Source organism: Centroberyx affinis, unplaced genomic scaffold (assembly GCF_046629955.1).
Source record: "Centroberyx affinis isolate AG114_WGS23_722 - 3 ecotype Tasmania unplaced genomic scaffold, CSIRO-AGI_Caff_v1 ptg004744l_1, whole genome shotgun sequence".
Taxonomy (NCBI): Eukaryota; Metazoa; Chordata; class Actinopteri; order Beryciformes; family Berycidae; genus Centroberyx; species Centroberyx affinis.
Window position 1 is genome coordinate 43,185 of NW_027282296.1, and position 27,471 is coordinate 70,655.

Here is a 27,471-nt window from a genome sequence, read left to right on the forward strand (position 1 = left end):
CAAACCGATTAATCGATTATCAAAATAGTTGGCGATTAATTTAATAGTTAACAACTAATCGATTAATCGATTAATCGTTGCAGCTCTACTGCTCAGAAAGGGACCCAAGACAGTAATTCCAGCCAGCATTATTTATATGGCACTTCTCTGAGGGCGAAAAAAAATAAAAAATCTGCTGCAACCTTGCAGCACCTCCAAGGTCCATGAATTAAAAAAGAACCACAGGAATAAAAAATTCAGCTACTCTTGAAGAACAATTGATGAGCCTTTTTTTTTTTTCTTCCTATGGCACTTCTCTGAAACAGATGATAGATGGTTCAGCTATCACAGATATCATTGATCAAAGATGAATGATGATTCATGACAGCCTCATTAAGTTGAAATCACTTGAGTTATTTGTTTGTGTGAGAAATTATCAAGGGAGTAGAGATTTGTTCTCAAGGCCATAAGTCAGATCGTAATACTTTTTTGCCATACGAGAGTATTCGAGCATAATTTGACACGGACAGTGATTGGACGGCTCATGAATAAGGAATGGGGAAGTCTTTCCGGCAAAATGAATGGAGCAAATTCTATTTTAGGTTTTCTGCCCACTGGACCTCTGAATACATAATGTGACATCAGTATCTGTTGTGCAGAATTGGTGTAAATGTGTGAAAATACAGATCCAGCGGATTTCGGAAGTTCGAACCGCAAGTTTACTTAATTTTCTATATTTTAGGGCAAATGAAATGCAGTCGTACTGAGAGTGAAGTGTGAACCCATAGTCAGGTTTAATTAAAATGCCAGTGATTAATGGAGTCATTTTAAATTTCATGGGTTGTGTTTTGCTACCCTATTCCCCTCCATTAATGCAAATTTAGTGTTCTGCTAACTTCTTTTTTGACCTCCCTTCTCCCAATAAATATTCCTTTAATGATTGATTAAAGTTTTAAATTTGTAGAAGACAGCTTTGAATAATTAATACGGCAGCAGATGTTGAATTTGATTTTCTATGAATAGAAATGCTGAGAGTCCTTAACCACCCCCAGCACCCAGTAACTAAAGTAAACCACGCTTCAAAACAGGTCACAAAAGGAAATTCGTAATAGCCTGTTGCATGGCCTTAGTTTAACGTGGAATTTTATGTTTTTCTCCTGTAAAATTTTTTTTTTTTCCCCCTGTTATTCTGCAGCAAGACAACCTGGGAGCCCAGTTCAGCCACATGAGCCTGGGCCGGCAGGCCTCTGGTGAGGGCCGGGACGCCCATACTGCCATGTACCCCTCTTCAGTGGTGCTACAGGCCCCCCCGCAGCAGGCCGGCTACATGGTGCCTCCACCAGGTCAGCCCGTACCTGCCCCAGCCTACTCCACCCCTGCCCCGCCACCTGTCAACCAGCCAGTCATGCAGCAGCAGGGATACATGCAACAATCCATGCAGCAGGTGTGTACTAGACAGAAAAAATACTGTGTAGCCTGTATGACATAGATGTGTATATGTAGTATGATGTATGTATATGACATGTACTGTGTATGATGCTATGTAAAGCCCTTTGAGACATGCTTGTGATAAAGGGCTATATGAATAAACAAGACTAGACTAGAATACTGCCCGAATAAAGCAAACAGCAGAAACTGCTTCCTGTTTGTTGTAAAGCTCAAAGGTCATGGCTCAGGTTTAGATTCATTCATATCAACAAAATTTAAACCCATAAATGCTATTAAATGATATATAGTTAACTGCTCTTACTTTCTTGCTGTGTCTGCACGAGCATTTTAACGTTTGACCTGAAGAGAGGCCGTGCGAGCCGAGAGCCTCGAGCTGCACAGCAGCGCTGGTGTTAATGTGCACCCCTCCGGACCCATGTGCCTCTCCCCCTTTGTGTGTCCGCAGATGCCAGCCTGCTACTGTGCGCCAGGCCAGTACCCCCTCTCCAACCAGCAGTACCGAGCGGTGGGCACGGTGCAGTACAGCGCCCCGCAGAGCCAGCCGCTACCCCCCCCTACACAACAGACAGGTAACTAAAGGCAGAAAGCCCAGCCGGATCTTGGCACTCACTCCAAGTAACAACAACAACACTTTATCTAAGCTCCCTCCAAGTTTGTGCCAGTTTAATATTATTTGTCTTCAGCTGCGGCTCAAATTGCCGTGAGCTGGAACGAGCGAAAGCCATGAAACTTGGCCCAATAACTGGAAATGATGTGCAAATGCTTCCCAAGAAATATGAGCCCAGTCGGCCAGATGGTGGCGCAGTAATTAAGGCCCAAAAATGCAATTTTGGAAAGGCCACGCCCCTCACACCGTAAGTCCGATTGACTTGAAATTTGACACACGAGTCCAGCTCAATGCGCTCTACAAAAAAGCCTCTTGGACCATAAAAGCCCGCCATGATGGATTTTTTGCTAATTTGCATAATGTAAAAAAAAATAATGTGACATCTACTTTTTGGATTTTGACGTTGTCAACACCAAATTTGGTATACGGCCTTGGGGGACTGCGATACACATTTCTATTATAAATGAGCAAGATTGGTCGAAAAACATGGCCGCCATCATCCAAAATATCTTCGCAAAGGGCGGGGCTTAGCAAATATTGGCCATAACTCCTTAACCATTTGTCCAATCATCATAAATCTTGGTAGGTATCTTCAGTCCATGTTTGGGAATAGGTCTACCAAAGCATTTTGAGGCCGACCCACAGGGGCGCCACAAATGCCACAAACGTGTATCTGAAAACCCCGTGGACAGAATTTCACCAAAATTAGTGTGCATGCTCTGCACACTAATTTTTAACCAAAATCTGAAGTGCCATATTGATCGGCCTATCACATATTTGCTCATAACTCAAGATGCCGTTGAGCAATCCTGATTAAACTCACTGGAGACATCCTGCGCTATCGCCTGAACATACACACCGAGTTTCGTTCAAATCCGATGGAGGGGGGGGGACGAATGGCGGAACTTTGAGTGCGCAGTTATTGAAATGCTGCATACATTGTAATGATAAAACAATGTGCTTGGTCTCACTCCTTTAAACAGAATTAAACGAGCTGAAGTGACTTTGCTCACCTTTGTGAAGCCTGAAACCCGCTCGCTGCTGCTAGCGGCTTTAATTTTGGTCGATTGAGCTGCTTCCCTCTGTGAAGCAAAAAAAGGTTTGAACCCTCGAGTTGCCACTTGCGGCTGTATTGTGGCTTTTCCCAGTGTGATTTCGGTTTTCTGAATTTAGCATGTGACTAATTGAATTTCTGACTTGATAGGAGGCTAAGTACCCCCAAATCCTTTTTCCCTCCACATACAGTACATTTTTTGTTTTTGGAGTCTTTTTACTGCATGCTGTGGGGTAGAGGGGCTTGTTACCACTTCTTCACTCTCAGCCCCGATACTCTCCCCTCCCTGTTTTTTTTTTTTGTCACTCTCAGCACTTTGTTTTCTTCGGCTATCCGTTCTTATGGCAGGTCCACAATGGGCTCATCTTGGGTAAACTGCAGCGGGGAAATTAGGCGGCGCCCCTGGGGCAGAAGATCAGAGCGAGGAGCTAATTACAGCGTAGAGCTTTTCTTCCTGAGTCGGCCATTGTGTTGCTCTTCTAACCCTCACAATACCCATCCCCAATCAAATACACGATTAGCATTGTTTCCTCCCCCCACTATGCTCGGCTAACTGCGGTATTAGGCTATGCGCCGGCCTCTCTCGGGAGAAGGATGCACCGCGCCACCAACATCAGAAAAGTGAAATGCTTTGGGGTTTGTTTTTATCTTTTACCTGGCTGCCATTGTGCGTGCATCTGTCCTGAGGTTGTACAGTATATGGGGAAAAGCTGTGTGTGTGGGGAAAATGTCTTCTAGCGTGTTATGAAAGCATTGTATTTTAATATGCCTTTGAATTTTTTTCCCGGGTCCTGTGCTGGGTTTTGCGATGGAACAAGAGGGTCTGGAGACGGGGCCGGGGCGCTGTCTGAGAGGCCTATGATTCTCACAGTGAACCGGTCTCTTTTCCTGCCCCTCACTCGTCCTCTCCTCCATACTGTATTAATCTACCGGAGGGAAAAAAAAAAAAAAAAATGTCAGCTCTCAGCCAGCCCACCTCTTTCCCAGCCTCCTTCAGGACGGACTGTCAAATAATGAGGTCTCCTGTCTGTCAAATACCGAGCCTTCAGATTTGTTTTTCTGTCACAGGCTGTGAATGGTTTTTTTCTCTGTTCTCTATGACTCTACTGCCATATTAAAAGTGTTATTGATCATTATCTGTACTGCTTAATTACTCCGTTTATTGATGCCCATGGGTTGGCCACTACACTGCTGCATATAATCTTCCAATAGACAAATCAGTTGTCTATCAGCTGTTTCTATACGGACTTTGGTCACTGTGTCCAGATGTGTCGCCAGCTAAAAATAAACGAATAAACAATAATGCTGCATTGGTCTTGTTGAGAAAAAAAGCTGATGAAATGGATAGTATGAATTGAAGGACATCAGCACTGAAAGGAAAGATCCCTGTCTACGTTCCCCCTTCTTCAAGCAAATATATGTTTTGGGGGTTTTTTTTTAAAGTGTAAGCCAGTATAAGCACCAGTATATCTACTAAGAAGCAGTTGGGCAGCAAGCGTGTTTTAATGCTAATCTCCTGTAAGCCCCCCCCGCCAGTGCAGACAGCAAACATCAGCTTGTGCCTTTTTTTTTCGAGGGGGCCCGAATGTTTTAATTTTTATTTCCGCTTCACGCTCGGTGTGTGTGTGTGTGTGTAAAGTGAGAGGTGAGAGAACGGCACTAAAAATAGCCCGGCCTCACCGCCTTCCCGCCAGAGGCCATCCTTTCCTTTTTTTTGTCCCACTTCTCCTCTCATCTCGGCCCAAATTGATTGCCGTCGCTCCGGCCAAAATAAAAGCCAGGAGAAATTGAAAACTGCCCAGGCCCTCCCCTCCCTTTTTTGCTTGCTGCTTTTTTTTTTTTTTTTTTTTTTTACCGTGGGCATTTACACGGCTGCAATCGCTCGCCGGTAACCTTGACACTGATCTATTTTACCCAGTGGAAGAAGAATACCTGTTACTAGTTTCAGAGGATTCGTTCCCTCTAACAGTATTTCCATGCAATGTTTATTTCCTCCCAATATCTTTCCCAGTGGTAAATTCTTTTCAAGTGAAATTACTTACGGGGGAAAAGCAGTTCATTCTCCCAGCTGTTTTTATGTCGACTTGACGGAATCATCGGTTGTGCCGAACGAAAGTGAAGCTCAGTGCGCTCGGCCCCATGGAGCTGCTTTGCCGACGCCCAATCGCCTGAAATCATCAAGTCGTTTTATTCCTGCTGGTTCACAGAATCACCTTTTTTTTTTTTTGTTCCTTCCTTTCCTGTCGCTCTAGGTTACCAAACTGTGATGCCAAATCAACCGCAGAGCTATCAGAGTATGATAGGAGTTCAACAGCAACAAAGTCAGACCCTGGTCAGTGGCCAGCATAGCAATATGGGAACTCAGATGCAAGGCATGATGGTCCAGTATCCCTCCATGCCATCTTATCAGGTGTGTATTCTCTTCAAAAAAAAATGAATAAAATAAAATACAACTAGTTCACTTTATTCCAAATGAACTGACGGTATATAAACACCTCAGCTACTAGCCTAGTTGAATCCAATCCAGTTGAAAGTTCAATGTGTTTGTCTTTTTTTCTCTCAGTTTTTATAGTGAAAACAGTTGCCATGTCTATAGGACTTTATTGTAAAGCTTGTGTGGGGCTCTCGTCTCTCCAGGTATCCATGCCCCAAGGGTCGCAGGGTGTACCACAGCAGACATATCAGCAGCCAATCCTCATCCCCAACCAGTCTAACCAGGGGCCCATGCCAGCCTCCAGTGTCCAGGTTTACTACAGTGTTATCACACCTAACCAACAGAACTCAATGAGGTACAGTAGCAAATGCTTTATATGGCACCAATCAGGCTTCATATATTTGTCAGGCTGTAAACTTGTGAGGTTCCTGCTGGGTCAGCCTCGTTCCTCTTTCCTGCTTTTGATGCCGCTGTGCACGGGAAGGAAGGGGTCACTTCTAAAGGCCCCTCACCCCTTTAGGGACCTCAATTTTAGTAGGCCAAGCTCAAGATGATTTATAAGGCCAGATATCCAGTGAGTCTTAATATAACAGCGATGGTCCCGCGTGGTGAGCGGCTCTCTCTACACCATCCTTCATGTTGGCTGCTGTGCAGATGCACACTATTCCTCAGGGTGCCTGCCTGTCTGCAGCAGCTGCCTCTGTGCTTTGGGCTGACACATCACCCTTCGCTTTGCTTATATCCTTATTAAATCAGGATGGAGGAGCCTCGAAAGCAGAAAACTGGAAGTGGCACGCCTGCAATTTGGTTACCGAGGCCGGATGATAAATGCTTATTACCCTTGATTTGTTTTGATTCGGCTGAAAATGAGCCCCATCCCCCCCCCAGCATTGAACCTCACTAGTGTTTGATGAGGAAATTTATCGTGATTCTAATGTAATACAGGCTATTGATCCCCAGTGTACACTGTGTTCCACTTGGCTAATTTAGCCCATTTTTAGGCCAATGAGCTGAATTCTGATTACACGGTGATGCCGTGCCCGTGATGTGCTGCCCGTGCTGCTTCAGCGGGCCGCTCGTCTGTTTTTCTCTCACTGCTGTTTGTCTTCGTGCAGCTCGTCGGTGGGGTTCCTGCCTCCTCCGGGGTCAGAGCAGATGCAGTTTCCGCGGCCGTCCTCCCCCTGTAGCTCCCAGCAGATCCCTGCACAGCAGTGCTCAGGTACACCGCCATGGTCAATTAATACAAGGTTTCAACAAGGACATCAAAATCAATGGCTTCTGTATCAATAAGCAAGTCAAGCAGAGCCAGCCGGTTGGTCCTTGGTTGGTCGCGGTACAACTCTACCTCTGTAAAAGTGATTGCAGGGCAATAGCAGAGGAAAGTTCTGTGTGATGTCTTTTTTTTTCCTCAAGTTTTCATTGCAGAATAGAGATGAGATGAGAACAGCAGAACACTTGACTAATGAATCCCAAACTCCCAAAATTATATATCACTTGCTCTGATAATACACCTCAAAATGATGCCCCTTCTCCCTTTCCTCCTCCATTCCAACATTTTTTTTTTTTTTTACTCTTCCTCATCCTCGTCCATTTTTCCTCCTACTCTCTACGATTCTATCCACTTAACTGAACCCACCTCTCTCCCTGTTTCTTGCCTCAAAAGTGGAAGCTCCTCTCCCCTAACCCTGGAATTAGATTGCGCTAGACAAAAGAGGGATGTCATCAGGAGAAATTACCTCTCGCCGAGTTCTCCGGCAAATAAAAATGGATTGAATTGATTCAAAGCCAGGATATAGGGGGAAGAGGGGGCACAATTTCATCTCCTCCACGAAGCCCATAATATAAGGTTCAAACAACAAAAGGGGAGGTAGTCATGTCAACGTCTGAACATCAGCCAGCCCACCACCACCATCCCCCCCGCTTCATTCAGCCTATGTGTGCCAAAGGGCTTTAAGGTGATAATTGAAATTACACTCTCCAGCCTTAACGATCTAATTATTGAACAGATATGGGGTGGTAATTAAAAAGTAATTCCTCTGCTTCTTTGTTCCCTGTTATGGCCATCTTGGAGAAAAAGAGCCTTCATGGGTTCTCTAATTCTAATTTGCCGTTTTATGTTGCCTCGGTTAATGTGAATTTCCTCTGGTGGCGAGCCCTGTGATCGTTCCCGACCATCTCCCCCTCATCTCCTCTCTTCTCCTCCAATAACTAATTATAGTGGGAAGGAAAATGTTCTCTCAAATGCCAAAATTAAATTGCTCCGCTAAAGCAGGTGGTCAAAATGTTTTTAATTTTGCGCAGGGATTACCAAGTGAAATGACTGGCCGCGTTCAATTTTGTGTTTACATAGTGATCAAGTAAATATTGAGGTAGAAAAAAAGAAACCAGGACTCACTTTGATGGATGAAATGTATGTAAAATGGAAACTGTTAGACCTATAATACTGCTATACCAGCTGCTATAACAAAACAAAAAAACTATCGGTATGGCCGATCGGTATGGCAGATATGGCTCATAGACGATCGGCGGCAAAAAAGGTTATCAGGGCGTCCCTAGTATTTTGGATTTCCCACGCTTCAAAATGATTACTGCTAACCTGTGTGTTCATGTATTATTTTGAGTTGTTTATTAGTCTAGTTAATTTTAATATAAAAGGAAACGGCGCCTCATTGGCACAGTTTTATTTGTATGCCTTCATGTTTACTCTAAAACATCAGTAAGCCGAGTTCAAAAGAAGAGCATTAAGACAGTTTAGCAGTCCTAGCAAACAGAAGCCGCAAAATATAATAACAGTTAAGAGCAGTTCAAAGCGGTCCTGTAATAAGGCCAAGCATAGCTAATCTTCAGGGCAAACAAAGTTAATTGGATGCTTGGCAGCTCAAAGTTTTCTGATGTGATTAATTGTCAATGCAGTAGCTGTCCTTGAAATACTGTCTGGAAGTCCCACATTGACAGGTATAATGTTTACATCAACAAACCTAATTTCAACACAGGAATTTAATAACATGTTACACAGTCAGTGACTGAATGTAATAACTGGCTTGCCATCACCTGTAGCTAGGTGATGAAGATTTATAATGGTGAGGCTGAGATATTAATACAATATAGACATAATATATGGCATATTAATAATATATAGAGCAAAATTGATGATTTCTTCATGGACATGCAGAAGTAGGTTTTACATGCTATTTACATGCCAATGAATGTGTTAATTAGCATACTACTTTTTGCAGTCCATATATACTATAACGCAGTGATTCTATTCTAATTTAGTACACATATGGGCCACAGACCCCCATTTGATGAGATTTTGTCTCTTGGACCCAAATCTGAAAATATGTCTATTGTCAGATATGATTTTGTCCAGAAATCCATGACTATCTGTATTGTAGGTAGAGAGATAACAGTGAAACTATGATAAAAAAAAGTCATTCTTCTACATTCTCTAATTGTGTTAACTTCTTGTAAATGAGATAATGGTGAAGTTTAACAATTCACCAATTTGCTGGGGACCCCCTGGAACCCCCTCAAGGACCCCTGGTGGTCCTCGGACCCCACGTTGAGAACCACTGTGTTTACTTTTTAGGTCAATTAAAAATAAAAAAAAAATAAAATAAAAAATGACTGTGTGTGTTTGTGCATGCAGGTGTTCCCCCTCCACCAGGTGGCGGTATGGTGATGATGCAGCTGACTTTGCCCCCCAGCCAGCAGCCGCGGCCGCACTCCCCCCCACAGTGGAAACACAACAAGTACTACAGCCTGGACCACCAGAGAGGGCCCAAGTCGACAGAGCTCTCCTCCATAGACACCTCACAGGTACTGGAGCCCGCAAGGCCAAATAAAGGGAAGCAGTGAAATAAGCCAACACCGAATGTCCCCAGCATCACACGCAAAGTGTAACCAACCAGAATGTAGGGTAGCGGTGTGAAACTCCTACTAAAGGATGCTGACTAGTGCTTCTGGGAAGTATGGAGTCAGTCCAAAAGTTCGGTTCAGAGCTCTGGGTTTTTACTTTACTGTTATTTGAAAACTGTGTGCACTGTACACAGGCTGACGTTAGCCAAAAACACAAAAAAGATGACAGAGAACTTAGGGCTGGACAATATATCGATATTATATCAATATTGTGATATGAGACTAGAGATCGTCTTAGATTTTGGATATCGTAATATCGTGATATGGCATAAGTGTCTTTTCCTGGTTTTAAAGGCTGCATTACAGTAAAGTGATGTCATTTTCTGAACTTACCAGACTGTTCTAGCTGTTCTGTTATTTGCCTTTACCCACTTAGTCATTATATCCACATTACTGATGATTATTTATCAAAAATCTCATTGTGTAAATATTTTGTGAAAGCACCAATAGTCATCCCTACAATATTGTCGCAATATTGATATCGAGGTATTTGGTCAAAAATATTGTGATATTTGATTTTGTCCATATTGCCCAGCCCTAAGAGAACTCACAGCCCAGAGGTGAGGGAAATGCTGGCGAGTCACAAATTTGAGGACTTGAGACTTGCTTGACTAACATTGATAAAAGACTCGACTTGACTTTGACTTGGTATTCATGACTTGAGACTTGACTTAGACTTGAGACGGATGACTCAAAATGTCTTGACTTTTTTTTTTCATTAAATATTTACTTGTTCATTTAGGAGGCTTGTTATTGATTGCCACAAAATGTCAAATATCAGTAAGATTTATAAGATGTAACAGGCTGCAACAGTTTTCGTCAATGTTGAAAATAAAACTCAACTTTTCATGGCCGCTGTCTTTTAACTGATTTAAATGTGGAAACTGGGGTAGATCATCAGAATTTCGTATGACTTGACTTGTGACTTGCTTGACTTATAGCAGGGACTCGACTTGACTTGCTTGATTCCCACCACAGTGACTTGGGACTTGCACATGTGTGACTTACTCCCACCTCTGGCCCAGCCCACAGCCAGTCACACACCCTGAAGAAATCAAAGCACTGCTTAAGTACCAACTGTCAGTCACATTAGCCCTTAGCAGCAGAGGTGCTACCAAAAGTAGGAATGGCTATCTACCATTTTGACATACAAGCCAGTCATTTAGTCTTTACATTTATACAAGGTGATACTAGTGATCAGCTATATGTGGAACTGCAGGGCTGTCAGGAAAAGAAAAACAAATGTACACAAATCCAAAACACATTGCTCCCCCCTCTCATCAGCACACTTGGCACAGTCCAGTTGGAAACACTGGTGTGTGTGTGTGTGGCAGCATTCACGTGTGCCGTCCCTCACCAGGAAGTGGACCTCAGAGAAAACAATGATTAATAGAGGTGGAAAATAGAACAAACTTGTACAAAGGAAATACAGCACTGAAACAGAGAATAAAGTATTTGCATTAATTGACTGAAGTGGATCCTGGTTTAGCAGATGAATACATCATTTAAGAAATCACTAGAATATAACTAAGGATGAATTGAGAATGAGTGCAGGGGCTATGAACAGGGGGTTCCCCAAGCTACTACTAAGCGTCTACTCACCTCTGTCTGGCCGGTCGCTTTTATAACTGAATGTCACTAAACGTACACACTATTAGAATTTGGTAGTGACAACCGAATTTATGAATGAGAGCGACTGCGCATGTCTGGTACACACTGGAGCAGACTGAAGTAAAATGAGTAGACTACAGGTAACAGGAGTCACTCCACTCCGATCTTGCGATGGCTGGAAATAATGTCTGTAACCATAGTAACGTTTACTTCAGATCAATATGGCGGCTACCACTGCCTGTATTTTCAGTTTATTTGACACCACTAACATAAGTAACCAGAGGCGTCAATTAATCCATAAGATCTTAATAAACCGCACACACTGACAGCGGCGTCACTTTCTCTTTTTCCACCGCAGGAACTTCATACTTTTAACCGCAACATCTGGGCCGAGACGCAGAACTGTTAGGAGCAACTGCAATGTTGAGGAATATAAAATTTGAGGATGTCCCACAACACTTACCTCCGTCTCTTTCAAATTAAGGATGACAATGTTACGTAACATAAGGAGTGTCGCGCCACGTTACAACCAGTCGTCCAGTAAAAAAAGCGAAACCGCTGTCAAATTCCGTATCAATACCTGATTTTTTCAGGTAGTGAGTTTGGTTACAGAATGCGGTTGTCACTCTCCTTAATAACCGAACTGTGTGTGAAATTGAAGGAGAGTTGTGAGTTTCATAGAGGTTTCAAAATAATAGCGATCTCTGCTGAACCTCGGATCGCGCAGCGAACGGTTGCCATGGTAACGATGGACTCAACTGAAACTACTGTATAACGCTAAATACAAGGTCTTAGCCTTGTATTTGGGGGGTGGGGGGGGTCTAAAGAGGCTATTGACTGAACAACGTCAGTCAATAGCCTCTTTAGACCAGCCATTCTGGTCCTTGATTTTGATGTTGCCACCCAAGTTTAACCAATCCTGACAAGTCCCACTTGCACTGACTTTTGCCAATGTTCAAAATATAAATGGGAGAAGTGAAGGGAGGAACAGGGAAAGATTAGAAGGACTTCTGTTTTAGGAGGGTGTGTTAAGGTGTTATGACCATGTAAAATTGGTGGCATTTCCTCATTATTTAAACTGATTTATGTTTCTAACATTATTGGATCTCAGTTCTGTGAGTGCAGTAGTACTCAGGAGAGAGATCCAGTATTACTCTGAGAAGACTAAAATATGCACTTTGGTATTATATTTATTACTATTTGTAATGATATTTTTGTTTTAGACTACTTATTTCCTACAATTTAAAAAATTGCACTGGACTCAAGAAAGTACATTAAACATTCACAATTAAAAAACATCAGTTTATTTTTCAATTGAACATTGGTCCTTTAATAAAAATTTGTATTCATGTTATTTTAATTGTCATACTTTCATAAACATATTTAAGGTTTGTTTATTAATTTGGTAAAAAGTGGCATCACGGGAAAAATGTCTTTTGCCACCGCAAAATGTGGGGAACCCCCTGTAGGCACCTGATTACTGAGGGAGTGCATGTAGCTCCCTCACACAGAAATTACAGCAAATTGATATGATTAGCTCTCTGTCACACAAAAGATTTCTCCAATCCAAAAAATATGTACTGTAATATTATTTAATTTATCTTAAGCATGAGAATCAGTTTGTTGGCCTTGTAAGTTTGCACAAGGAATTCGACTTGGTGGGTTGCTCACACAGGTCACATTAAACATAACACAATGCAAAATTATATATATATATATATATATATTGTTTTTCTATATTAGTATAGAAAAACATTTAAAAATAGAAATTTTTAGGAAATGGGTCTCCTCTTGAAGTAGTATATAAAGAAAGTATTAGAAATCAATAAGTAGTGTATAAAACGTAAAAATAGTATGTAAAACATACGCATGGTCTCTGTTGGAGTCTGACTGATAGGAAGCTTTGGATGTCATAAATGGAATAAAAAATAGAAATATACTCAGATCTAGGGAATATTCTGTGTTTTGAACACCGCAAGTTAAAAAAAAAAAAAAAAAAAAACTTACTACATACTTGCAATTGGTATCAACAGTGGAAAAAGTAGTATCCATGCTTTCCTAATTAAAAGCCAGTTCCCACCAGTTTGCATGCAGTGTGAAAACATTCAAAGCCAGAGTTATTCACAAAATGCCAAGTGGACACGTGTTCAAATTGTTGTTGTTGCACAAAAGTGCTGTCGCACGGAACATGTCAAACAGATTTTTCTTTTTATTGCGTTATCTCATGATTTTCTTTGTGAATTTTTTTGTGACCAGGATTGATCAGTTTATTTCTTAATGATAGAGCATTCATTTTAGGTTTTTATGTATGGGGTAGATCTGAGATGTGTTTTGTAAATGGCAGAGGTTTTTCATCGTTTGAATTGTGTTTGTGTGTGTGTGTGTGTGTGTGTGTGTGTGTGTGGCTACAGAGCAGTCCTCAGCTTGGCAGCCCCTCCCCCTCCCCGGCCCAGTCTCCCACGCCTACTCACCTGACCAATGTGAAGAACATCCGTCCAGGCCTGGCCTCCGCTCCCATCATGCCACAGTTCTCCCGACCCTTTGTGCCAGGGCAAGGTAGGCATCAAGAAGGCCCGGTGAATCCTCCCACATACTAGCCAGTCTGAGAAAGAAAAGAAAGTTAAAGGTGGGGGGGGGGGGGGGTTGCGCAACAGCAGGGCACATGGTGCACATCGGGAATTGGCGATGACAAAAATGGGAAGAAAATAGGCAAAAAAAAAGGCACCAAAAAAAAAATCATGGTTATGTATTCCATACGTATGCTGATGGATTATATTTGGGCAAAATGAAATGGAGAAACTGATAAAATTTAAAATAGGTTTCCATTAACAATGTTAATTTGCTTTGACAGCCACAAGCAACGACTTTTGATAGAGCAAAGCAACACAAAAGCAAGTGGTCGTGTTTGGTCTGAATGTAGCACAAGGGGCGGAGCCACAATATTTATACGCCCATACACTAGGGATGGGATAGGGCTGGGCAATATATCGATATTATATCGATATCGTGATATGAGACTAGATATCGTCTCAGATTTTGGATATGGTAATATGGTGATATGGCATAAGTGTCTTTTCCTGGTTTTAAAGGCTGCATTACAGTAAAGTGATGTCATTTTCTGAACTTACCAGACTGTTCTAGCTGTTCTATTATTTGCCTTTACCCACTTTGTCATTATATCCACATTACTGATGATTATTTATCAAAAATCTCATTGTGTAAATATTTTGTGAAAGCACCAATAGTCATCCCTACATTATTGTCGCAATATCGATATCGAGGTATTTGGTCAAAAATATTGTGATATTTGATTTTGTCCATATCGCCCAGCCCTAGGGACGGGACAATATGCTTATGTCACGATACGATTCGATGCGTGATATGGGATTCACAATTCAATAGAACCACGATACGATGTCGTAACTAAAAGTTCAAACGACAACAAAGTAAGACTGTGCAGAGTTATGGTTATTTCTGTGCCTCAAATCTTTCTAGCAATGGCTTGCTAGAACGTAAACAACAATTTAAAAAATATCATTACAAAGTGCAGATAATATAATTTGGATGCTTGTGAAATTGTGATGGGCAAGCCCGTCCCAGAGCTAATACCACAATTCAGTTGAAGTCCCTTCTCTGGGGGGTTGTCAGAAGCTAGTTTGGGAAATGTAGGAAATCACGGAAGTAGAAGTAGATGAGGCCGGCTGAAGGAAAGCAGGCACACCAACAAAGTAAACGACAAACACCTCATCACAAAATAACATCTTGAGGGGGGAGGTTCCTTTTAAATATGTGTATGCGGGTGTGTGTGTGTGTGTTTTCCTAGGAGACTCGCGGTATCCCCTGCTCGGACAGCCCCTGCAGTATAACCCCCAGATCCGTCCCCCTCTCCTCCACGCACCCCCGATGGTCCCCAGTCACCAGGTGAGTCGAAATGCACACCTGCCACTCAGCCTTTGTTTTTGTTTTTTTCACCCCAGTTCTTGGTTATGCAAATAAACAGTTAAACAAAACAACTTCACAAAATCAGCGCCAGTGTCTGTCTCTGATTTTTTGGAATCCCATCCATACCTCTTAATATGCTGTGACTGCACTGGAGTTTGATCTGGTCTCCCCCCCCCCCCCCCCCCTCTCTCCAGGTACCCATGGGTATGAGGCACGGTGGCGGCCGAGGAAGAAAACAGCCCAGGAAAGCTCTGTCTACAGATCTCAGTGTAGGTGAAGCAGGTAAACTTAGGGACAAACTCTGTCAGCTGTAAGGCAGAGATGAGCAGGGAAACTCCAAACTAGAAGAGTTGGAGACCTCATGGCAACCGGTCATTGGCTACCAGAGGTGTGGACTCGAGTCACATGACTTGGACTCGAGTCACAAATTTGATGACTTTAGACTCGACTTGACAAAATCAAAAAAAGACTTGCAACCGGACTCGGACTTTAACACCGATGACTCGTGACTTCACTTGGACTTGAGCCTTTTGACTTGAAAAGACTTGATACCTTCCCCCCAAACCCAAAGATTAAAAAGCATGTTATTTTAAAAAGTGTGCCACGAATCAATTAATTTCCCTTCATTTCCTGAATCAACAAACGTTAACGCTATTCGTTCCCAGCGAGTCGACACTTCATTTCCCAGATCCACTTTGTTTGAACCAGTCTGACAGCATCCAATCAAGTTGCAGGAGAGAACCGTGAAGAAGTAACGTTACGTTACTGAGCGCCAGTTGGAAAAAATGATACCAGATAATTTCGTTTGTGTACAAAAACTGCGGTGGTCAACCAAAAACAAATTGCAATATGCAAAACATGCAAGTCGAAAATTACAGACGGAGATGCAACAACTTCCAACTTTGTTCGACATGTGAAGCTGCACAAAGAACGGTAAGTCGAGGCTAATAATATTAACGTAGTTAGCGAGCCAATGCTTAGCTAACATTACAGCTATCCGTTGCATCCACCGCAGAGCCACCACCCCCAGTTCTTCCGTAACACAGGCTCCATGTCGGCCATTGTACAGCAATGATCTGTTTAAACAGACGAGAGTGTTGCAGGTTCCCTCCCTGACTCGTACTTTGATGTTCACCTGAAACAAGATGACAAATCAAACGTTACAGCAGCGACATCACAGTGTAACGTTAATGTTAACATTACTCCCTTCACTGAAAATACATGATTTCCTCTGTTGTTAAAAATGCATTACATTTGGTGAAGAGCGCATTATGACTTCTTTAGGACTCGAAACTCAAAGTTTAGGACTTGGGACTTGACTTGGGACTTGTCAGTCTTGACTTGGGACTTGACTCGGGACTTGTCAGTCTTGACTTGGGACTTCACTTGGGATGAGTGCAAAGACTTGAGACTTACTTGTGACTTACAAAACAATGACTTGGTCCCACCTCTGTTGTCTACAGATGTCAATACCGATGTTTTGTATTATAGTTCATGTCGGTGTAGAGCGGCGGCCTCACTGATCCATCAGAGCGTCAACATGGTGGCGGGCAGAAGGACAGGAAGGCTTGGCTCAGAACAGAGCTACTTCATAGCAAGAAGAAGAAACAGACTATAGAGACCTGGAAAACCTCCAGTCATCCCAGTGTTACACCAGGCTTTCTCCGTTTTATCTTTGTCTCGGTCGGAGTCGGACCGTCGTCTCTGTGTTTGCCGCTTTTCTTTTCCAAAACAAAGACAGGAACTCCTCTGATTGGCTAAACGGATGGAGACAAATCCGTCCGTCCAGAAAAGTCAAAGTCCGTCAAAATGGACGCCAATCTGACAGACGGACACATCACCGGCCCTGACCGAACGGACAGCTCTCATTGAAAATGAATTGAAACGGACAGACACAATGGATCAGTGCGGCCACCGCCTAACATCCACAGCTTAAAGGAATAGTTCACCCAAAAATGAAAATTCTGTCATCATCTCCTCACCCTCATGCCAAATGAAACTCAGGTGAAATGTGTTAGTCCATATAACACACAGGGAGGCTGCAGCACAACTTGGTAGCAGCCTTCTCCAAAACAACTGAAGTCAATGGGGACCTGTTCTTTAGAGCTCCAAAACAAAAACAGCCAAACAATCACACTGTGAATAGAAAGACCTAGACACCATTATTTGTTGCAAATCAATCAGCTGTAGTTAAGATTTGCACTAAATGATGGTGTAAATATACTGTAGGTCTTTTTGGAACTCTGAAGAACTGGTCCCCACTGACTTCAGTTGTTTTGGAGAAGGCTGCTATGGAGTTGTGCTGCAGCCTCCCTGTGTGTTATATGGACAAACTTCACCTGTGTTTCAACTGGCATGAGGGGGAGGAGATGATGACAGACTTTTCATTTTTGGGTGAACTATTCCTTTAAAGCATAGCTAAGCTAATGCTTAGTTCCCCTCTGACATTCTCCAGTGTTTGATTTCATTCATATGAATGTGTGATGACTGTGCCTCCTCTCTCCCTCTTGGAGGCAGTGAGCGGGCCGGTCCTGGAGGCGACTGAGCTGCCGGGAAAGAGCAGTTGTAGCCGGAGCCGGGGCGACTGTGTGCCGGGCGAGCTCTCCAGGGCGGGGCCTGGCATCCCCCGGCCCCTCGGACACCACCGCCGCCGCCAGGAACGCCAGCCGGGGGCCGGAGACGACCACCGCCGCCTCCACCTCCACCTCCACCACCACGCCAGACCTACTTTCCCGGTCCTCGCCAACCCCGCCTACGCCCTCCTGGCCGCCGTCCCCTCCAGACACCCCGCCGCCCCCGCCCCCGCCGCCCCCCGCCACACCACCGCTTCCCGCGCCGCCTTCAGACTCGCTACGAGCAAAGATCCCGGTCTGGAGAGGGCCAGCTCCCGATAGCGGGCGCCGCCGTTGCAGCAGATGCAACGGCGAAGGACCTCTGGCTCCCACCCGGCCCCTTTCAACGACAGCTCCCCCCCACCGCCCCCCCGCCACTGCCACCACCACCAGCGTCTCCAGTCACTTCCTGATGCCCTCACTCTCTACTCCCTCCCTTCCCTCCCTCCCTCCCCCCCCCCTTCTGTCGCATTCTAAGTTGGTTTGATGTAGAAAGGTTGTTTTTACACTTGTTTGTAGAGACTCTTGGGGAATGTTTTGTCTTTGTAAATTCTAGCAAATTTGATTAAAAACAGGAACAAAAAGTAACAATAACATATGATACATGATTAACATCCCAAAACACAAAAAAAACAAAAAAAAGGATGAATTTCCAAATGGTTATCGGTCTGCTCACATTTAAGGGGCAGAACATATCAAAGGCAGCCGCTTTTCCCTTTTTTAAAGTTTTTTTTTTTCTTTTTTAAGTTGTGAAATCTTGAGTTTGATCCCTAGCTCAGTTGTCTTGCTGGGCTGTGTTGGAGTGTTTGCTCTGTCTCAGCTGAACTCCACCTAAGCCCCCTCCTCCACCCCCCCCCCCCCGCCCCCCACCCCCCTCCCTCCTGGGCATCTTAGTCCAGCCCCCCCCCCCTCCCACCAGCCACTTGCCCCATATTGTGGTCAGAACATCATGGAGTCCCCCTCTGCTACACAATGGGTCTCTTGTTGTGCCTTCTCTCCAGAGTCTACTGCTTTATTCTCCAACAAACACAAAATGAAGACACCGCAGTGTCTAACTTGTATGGAAAAGACCCGCTTATTGTAAATAATTTATATAATAGCTAAAAAATTCAATCAGTTCTCTTTTCACAGTGAACAGTATTTGTTGGTCACAGGCACAAATGAGAATGACAAAGGCTTTTTTTTTGTTTTGACGTCCCCGGTTTTTAACTTTAATTTAACAATCCTCAGCTTTCAATCTCTCTCTCTCCCTCTCTCTCTGTCTCGCTCTCTCTCTCCTTGCTCTCTCTCTCTCTTGCTCTCTCTCTCTCTCTCTCTCTCTCTCTCTCTCTGTGTCCACACTTTCCAACACTCCCCCTGGTGAAAGGCCAACAGTATCAAGTATCAGAAGGTCTTCTTAAATTAAACCCACTGGGTCACTGGAAAAAAGTTTGCACATTTATACAACTGAATATATATTATATCTATATTTTTTCCTTTCATTTCTCAAAGAAAAAAATGTGTGGATTCTTGAAAGGCTGTTCAATGCTGGTGCAAGTCATTTTTATTTCAGTTTGAAAACCAATAAATGTTTACACCAAAACGACGTCTCTCTCATGAGAGTTCCACCTATCTCTGTTGATCCCTAGGAGCTTTTTTCTTTCTCATGTTTAACCGACGGCTAAAACGTAAGAAGTCCCTCCTGATGTTGTCACAGAAATGCAGAGGACGGCTTATTTAGAAGATACGGGGCCCCTGTCTATGCAAGGCGTATCTAATTTGGTCATCGGCGCTATTCATCTCAATTCACATTTTATAGGGCTATTTGTCTGCTACATTAACCTCCCGCCAACCTCATCTCTTGAAACGCCTCGCGACTTCCTTCCGCTGTAATATTTCCTCGCTAATAACGTCAAAGCAATTTACCGCGAGGAAAACCTAACCCACCTGCCCGCTGTGGCTCACGTATATAAAAGCCCGGGGAAGTCAGAAACGGTTGAAAATGGATGACATTATCGTTCACCCCTCCCTCTCCCTCCCTCATTATCTGAAGGAGGCTGTCCCATGTCCGGCTTGCGGAATTAAGGATCTCCTTCCCTGACAGGAGGATTATTAACGGGTTATTAAGTCAACATCTGGAGCGGCCGCACCGCCGCGCCTCAGCTCGGTGAAATTGAGCTTTCGTAATTGAAGTGAATTTTCCGCTCGGCATTAAATTACCCTTGGGTTGTTGTTTTGTTGTGGTTTATCATTTGCGGGTGCCGTTATTTTCCTCTTCCCCCCCCCCCCCCCCCCCCCGAAGGCACTGCTGTTACACAGGAGAGAGCATTAAGCCCGGGTTGTGCATTGTCAGGTTATTTTAAGCAAAGTAGAAATTTTTAATATTAAATCTTGCCGTGGAATTAATGGAGGCACACGGCAGGGGGCGGGCGGGGGGGGGGGCCTGGGGAGAATGGACGGTAAGTACAAAACAGACAATATGAGAGAGGATGCCTTATTATGAAGGAAATATGTGCCCCAGAGCACTGACACAATAAGTCAGATGCAAGCTGTCTTGACAGGAAAAGATAAATGACATGGTGGAGCCGCAGCCCAGAGCGCTCGTTCAGGAGCCACTGCCAGGTCCTTTGTACAGTCAGCACACCGACCGGCTGGGAAGCATTTAGGAAAAGTTGTCCCGGTGCTGGGCTGGGCTGGGACCGGCCCTTGGTGGTGTCGATCAGGGCCACAACCCCTCCCTGTCCTCGTATGACTCAATCACACACACACACACACAAACACACACAGTAGGGGAGGTTGGGGGAAATGAGGCCAGGATGGAAAACGTGCTTGGTAGAATGTGTGCCTGGTTAGTCGTATTGGTTATGCCAATTAGGCCCAATTCCTGCTATTCAGCACAGGTAGGAGGGAACATCATGAAGCCGCTATCAGAGTGAATAAAGCCGGAAGGAAGTCCAGCTGGACCGATAGGTTGTCCGGCTCAAGGCTATGCAACACACACAGTATGGGTATAACTCACAAGTCTTTGGCCTTGCTGCACCGTTTCATCTCCGGCAGACAGGCCGGTGCTGCTGGGTTCCTCTGGAGTCTTTCCACCACAGTACCACAGCGTCCATAACACTGTTCTGCTCTGAAACCAAACACTTCTTTGAAGGAGAGAAGCATATATAAGTTTTTTACTTTTGGATTTACAGTCATTTTTGACCTCGTTTTAGATAAGTTTCAGTCAGGATTTCAGATAGTGTTTGTACTTATAATTCTTTTTTCAATTTTTTATAGTTTTTTCTAACTTTACTAAAAAATCCATATACATGAGCATTTCTACCACTACTACTACTACTGCTGCAAGTACAGGTAGCCTACTACTGCTAGTACAACTATTGCTAAGTAAGTAACTTTATTTATGTAGCACCTTTCGAGAGCAGAGACGTCACAAAGTGCTTCACAGAGGAAATAAAGCATAAAAATACATACAGACATAAAGCACAATAAAAAATAAAAAAAAAAGTAAATAAAAAATTACTCAAAGGCAAGTCTAAACTACTACTAATGTTACTACTACTATTACTACTAGTTCTACTGCTGCGGCTACTACTAGGCCTATTATTACTACTACCACCACTACTAGTAATAGTACTAATTCTACTGCTACTAACACTACTAGTGCTACTACAACTATTACTACTACTAGTAGTGCTACTACTACTAATGCTCCTGCTATACATACCTGCTACTGCCTGTTATCTTTTCAACCTGCTGTTTTGTGTCCTGTGCTTTGTTCTGTGTCCTTGTGTTTTGTCGCATACTGTATTCTACATCAGTGATTCTCAACCTTTTTCATATCAAGGACCCTAATTTAGTCCACATTAGAACCACGGACCCCCATTTGATGAGATTTTGTCTCTCTGACCCAAATCTGAGAATACTTTTATTGTTAGATATGATTTTGTCCAGAATTCCATGACTATCTGTATTGTAGGTAGAGAGATGACAGAGAAACTATGATCAAAACAGTCATTCTTCTACATTCTCTAACTGTGTTAAATTCTTGTAAATGAAATAATGGTGAAGTTTAACAATTCATCAATTTGCTGGGGACCCCCTGGAACCCCCTCAAGGACCCCTGGTGGTCCCCGGACCCCACGTTGAGAACCACTGTTCTACATCATTTGTTTTGTCGTTGCTTGTTGATTTGTTAGATCTAGGTAGGCTCATTCTCTGTAAAGTCCTTTGCCACAGGTTTTGTGATGAAGGGGTTTATAAATACTTGACTTGAGTGCTACTAATACTACTACGAATAATAATAACAGGCATTATTATTGTGACTGTGATTATTATTTAGCGTTAGCGTTATTTTCGTTTTTTTCTCACACACAGCATTTCTTCTCCTTTTTTCCATTTCCATTTGCTGAAACGTTTTTCTTCCCTTGACCCTGCGGAGGGAATTGTCGAATTTCTATTCTCTGTCCTTGGCATCGCCGGAACGTCTCTCTCCTCCTCCTCCTCCTCCTCCTCCTCACCTCCCTCCTCACAGTAATGAAAAGGCTGACTATGGAAGCCTACCATCTGTCTGACCCTCTTTTATTTGGCATCCCTATTTCTTGTACCCAGGCTCTTTTTTTTTTTCCCCCTCTCCGTGTAACACCCCTCCACCCCCTCCTCCCTCCTCCTCCTCCTCCCTCCTCCTCCTCCCTCGTCTAATCTTTTCATTCCTTTGTCTTCTGATCTGCTCCATTCTCTCCATATCTCCTCCCCAGCTCTTCCTCTTTGCCGTCAGCCCGCCGCCACTCGGAGAAGCCTTCCCTTTCTCTCCGTCCTTCTTCCACACATGTGCCATATGTGGACGCTCCCACCTCCGTAGTAGTGAGAGGATCCCTTTTGACGATGTGTTTGCCCAATCCACTGGGGAAATAGGGTTCCTCTCTCTTGATGGTGTAATTGCCCAGCTGCGACACCACAGAGGGCCCCCTCGTCCTTTTGAAAGCGTCCCAGACTTCCAGGCCCGGCTGCCGTCTCCACCGCCTCTCCCACACGGCCTGCTCAGTATTTACCGTGTTGCAACAAGAGGAAATTTTTAGGGAACTAAAATTGTTATCGAAATGGCATAAATCCCGTGATATTCACTGATCTCAACTAACGAGAGAAGAAAATGATCAAACAGAGCAGATGGTAATTGTTGTCTGCGTATATTAATGTAATAAATTCCTTCTCTGACCATATAATCTTCTCAGGCCTTGTGGTAAAAAAATGGCAGCGAGTACTTACAGAATCACTACCACAGTGCCATCCTGTGGTTCTGGGCTGATATTACACCTCAATTGTACTACAACTCACTTTATTAGGCCCACACCTAAAGCGAGAACTATTTTGGGCTCAATTTGACCCCGTTCAACATTTAACATCTCTAAAAACATGATTTAACATTATTTTTCAAGCTTGATATTTCACGACTTTGACTTATTTCGTGGGGAAAACAGATAAACATCAAATTTAAAGTGATGATACGTTTTCAAGGTCCCTGTACACACTTTGTATACAGTGGTGTTTGGGACATTTTGACCCCAAAGTAAGTAAGTAAGTAAAGTTTTTTTATAGAGCACCTTTCACAGAGCAAAGTCACAAAGTGCTTCACAGGAGTAAAATAGTTTAAATAAGACCATCAAATAGTAAGAAACTATAAAACATAAATCACAAAGGACATAAAAACACACAGAAATACAGACACAAGAGGCGAGACACAGGCCAGTCTGAACAGATGAGTCTTCAGCTGCTTTTTAAAAGTGTCAACAGAGACGGCAGATCTGAAGTCCAGTGGAAGAGCGTTCCACAGTTTAGGACCTGGTCAGAAGACCTCCGTGACCTGCTGGTGCTGTAGGGCCGGAGCAGGTCGCAGATGTCCACAGCTGCCTGAGCATGCCGGGCTCTATATGTGATTACAAGAACCTTAAATTGAATCCTAAACTTGATGGGAAGCCAGTGTGAGGAAGCTAAGGGTGTGGGTGTGATGTGGGACTCGCTGAGGCAGGTGAAAGCCTTACAGAACCAGAGAAAATATGAAAGTTTTTACACATACTTTCTTTCTCTTTGTTTTGGCACACTGGGGGAACTTTCCCATGCAACTGTTCCCATGCTTTAGGGCCCGTAACATTCGACACACACACACACACACACACACACACACACACACCATTTCTGCCAATGAAGTCCTGTCACAGCTCTTTGGAATACTATTTTGGTAACTAATTTACTTTTTATTGGTGTTTTTTTCATTATTGACTAACTGCTGTGTGTTACTTGCTGATGTTGTGAAGTAAACACTTTCAATTACAATCTTTTTTTTTTGTAGATTTGACCCCAAACATAAAAGGCGTTTGTTAAGTTTATTCATTGAAAGAAAAAAAAAAAACATGGTTCACTCTCTTTAACTGTTCAGACAATCAAAAGTTCTTGTACACTACTATTATTTTTACTATTATTATTATTTTTTTTTCTTCCTTTTTTATTAAAAGTATTTATTACTGTTATTTATTTATTGCGCTATTCATATTTTTTATCACTGCTACTTCTTCTCCTTCCATTGTTTTTGGTCTCCATGTTAATGAGAGTTGTGTTTGGATTGGTGTGTGTGCACGTGAGTCTGTGTGCGCGCACGTTTGTGCTCCTATGTGTGTGTGTTATTCTGTGTTCATGTGTTTGTGTGCATACAGTTTGTTTTGTTGTTCCTTTTTCATTTTTTTATGAACTTTGTTTATTGATTTTTTATACACAAATTGACAATAATGTTAAAGCACTTGTGAGTGACAGTGTCATATTATAGTAGTACAGTAGAAAAAACAACAACATACAACACACAACAACACAATAAACTCACCCATCAGGTCAGAATAAGAATAAATGAATAAAAATAATAAGTAAATAAGATAAAAAGGGATCTTATTCGGGGATAACTGGGAAGGTAATTTTCTCTGCATAGGCAAAGAAAGGCCCCCACATCTTTTTAAATTTCTTGGAAGAGCCTTTCAATGTATATCGGATTTTTCCGAGCTGTAAATTATTGAAAACTTCATTAACCACAGAGCGTGAGAAGGCGGTGTGGGTGATTTCCATCTCATTAGTATTAGACGTCTAGCCAATAATGTTACAAAAGCTATCGGATCGGCTTGGAGCCCAGGCGAAGGCAGCTGAGGCATCAGGTTGGAGAAGAGTCCCAGTTACCTCTGTCAGAGTATTGAAAATCACAGTCCAGTAGTTACACAGAGATGTACACAACCAACACATACGCACATGGTTTGCAGGTGTTGGATGACATTTTTCACAAGAGGGGTCAATATTGTCATAAATTTTGAAAAGCCTAAATTTGGTGAACAACTTTCCATTGAATCAACCCATGTCCGGCACAGACAGATGAGGTATGCACATGTTCAAGAATATCCCCCGTTGTTCCCTTTTCATTGTTGTACATTTGGAGATGGAGATGTTTTTCCTTCTATGTTGCAGTTTGATACAGCACTATATTGTCTGAACACGCCAATAAAAACTGTTAAACCAAAAAGTTCTTGTACACACAAGACACACGATGCCCATCAACGCTCTAGTGTTGCCTTGAATCTGGGTAAATAAATACAAGATTTGTTCTGCCTTCGTTCTCATTTGACGTTGGCTTCAGACAGACTTTTCTTAGATGAAATGAAACATGAAATGAGAGGATTTAACTGAACTAACAGTATGGAGAATGCAGATTTAAAGCAATATTCCACTCAGTGTTAACATGAGGGAATCTGGAAGTTGACCGCCATGGAAACCAGAATATAAACTACTCACCAAGATCAGATGCAGCTGGATGAGCTTGTAGCGTTTGGATTTTTACTTCCCATTCACTTGATTGAGCCATGAAAATAGCCTGAAAACTGACATTTAACACGTTCATGAAAGGATTCAACAACAGATTCAACAGATGCAATCAATAGGTGGCAGTTTAATAACTGTGGTTGGGGCCTCTGTATCAAACAAAATCGTGTTTAGGGCCCCCAACGTCAATAGAGGCCGTGACTTGGGCCCCCATAATCATTCTAAACTGTACTGTAGGCCCCTATAGGTAAGTGTGTGTCAGGGTCCCACCTGGCTGCACATTTCAATTGAAATTAGTGAAATGTTGCAAAATGCATTGAACATGGATGCAGGCTCAGAATATTTTGGGGCCCCTGGTGGTCTTGGGGCCCCGGGGCATGTGCCCTGCATGTCACGTGGGTGAAAGCTGCCCTGGGATCCACTGTCACCATCCAGCTCTCAGTATTGATCATGGAAAACAGGCAACATTTCCTCTGAAAGTTGATGATCCAGACCACAGAATCAAATAAAATAACCTGGAACTTCTTTGCCCCGTCTATAGAGGCATTTTAGACCAGGGTTTCAAACTGAAAGAGAATGGTGCTGACTATGTGTCCCCAGTGTCCAATATTGTTGTTGGACATTCATGAAGCTCTATAGAGATTTGTGAGTTAAATGGTGATAATGTTCCACCAAAGTACAATAGCTCTTCTGGCCCTACCTACACCGTCCCAGTAGGAGTGTAATGTGTATTTTCTCCTTTAACCAGGAGAGGGCAGCATTTCATTAAACAACAGCTACAGAGCTCCAGGAGCAGCCTTCCTTGAGTCACACAGGCAAGAAAGGTTTTGTAATGTATATGATATTCATATAATCTTCATATGATTCCCCCTTCAAACCACATTTCACCTTGTTTTTGACCTTTCTCCACATATCCTCACTCAAAATACAGGTTGACAGAAATATAACAAAAATATAAAGGCAACAATTTTGTTTTTGCTCCCATTTTTCATGAGTTGAAATAAAAGATCTAAGACTTTTTCTATGCACACAAAAGGCTTATTTCTCTCAAATTTTGTTCACAAATTTGTTTAAATCCGTGTTAGTGAGCATTTCTCCTTTGCCAAGATAATCCATCCACCTGACAGGTGTGGCATATCAAGATGCTGATTAAACAGCATGATTATTGCACAGGTGTGGCTTGGACTGCTCACAATAAAAGACCACTCTGAAATGTGCAGTTTTATCAGACAACACAATGCCACATATGTTGTAAGTTTTGACTGCAGGAATGTCCACCAGAGCTCATGTTGCAGCATGATAATGCAATATGGTTAGAGAGCCTTGCAATAAAAATATTTGTTTCTTAACTAAATGTAAGGTAAAGTGATTCCAGTATGTTTTATTGCCATTTTAAGAGTTTTAAGCATATTTTGATGATTATCGGGATAATATCGTGAATCGCAATTATTTTGGCCAGGATAATCGTGACATGAAATTTTCATATTGTCCCATGCCTAATCCACAGATTATTGCCTATCTACACACTGATCTCCACAAATTACCTCTAGAGTGTATGTGACTCATCTATGCTCATTTTTCTTTCATTTTATGGTTTGGTTATTGGTATGGTATGGTATGGATGTGAGACCGTGGGAGGCCGTGATGTGAAGTGGGGACCGGTGCCAAAACACTGCCGTTATCCCGGAGCGTGGTCCGTTGGCGGGCTGCGGACCAGGGAGCCGTGGTGTCGGGGACGAAATCCCCTGGGACTTGTATCCTGTTAGACCGAGAACCCATAGGAGTGTCTCACCTGTTTGCTTACTTGCACGTGTGAAGCGGAGTGTCCACAAAACCTAGTGTGAAACGTTGTAGTGCCGTGTGTCCTGGAGTGTCTTATCACTGGTAGAGAATAAACTTTCTCGGCTAACTAGTATACAAAGAATACGGAGCGAGGCTCAGGGGGAAGTCTCGGTATTGTTTTGTATTGTCCCTTGTTTTGTAATAAACCCTGGCATTTGCATTTTGGCAGTCGCCTGTTTTGCTTTGTGCTTTTAGC

The 27,471-nt window shown here is 43.0% G+C and overlaps 1 protein-coding gene across 1 annotated transcript in view; it reads left to right on the forward strand.

The window, feature by feature from the left end:
* The window catches only part of LOC139665938 (R3H domain-containing protein 1-like), a 35,822-nt gene extending 16,644 nt beyond the window's left edge, over positions 1–19,178 (forward strand). The window contains exons 13-22 of the mRNA XM_071544996.1: positions 1,175–1,423; positions 1,874–1,997; positions 5,342–5,499; positions 5,727–5,878; positions 6,639–6,742; positions 9,173–9,342; positions 13,464–13,608; positions 14,876–14,973; positions 15,189–15,276; positions 17,512–19,178. Coding sequence (XP_071401097.1) covers positions 1,175–1,423; positions 1,874–1,997; positions 5,342–5,499; positions 5,727–5,878; positions 6,639–6,742; positions 9,173–9,342; positions 13,464–13,608; positions 14,876–14,973; positions 15,189–15,276; positions 17,512–17,888 — 1,665 coding nt within the window. The 3' untranslated portion in view covers positions 17,889–19,178. The remainder of the gene's footprint in view (positions 1–1,174; positions 1,424–1,873; positions 1,998–5,341; positions 5,500–5,726; positions 5,879–6,638; positions 6,743–9,172; positions 9,343–13,463; positions 13,609–14,875; positions 14,974–15,188; positions 15,277–17,511) is intronic.
* Positions 19,179–27,471: the final 8,293 nt, after the last annotated feature.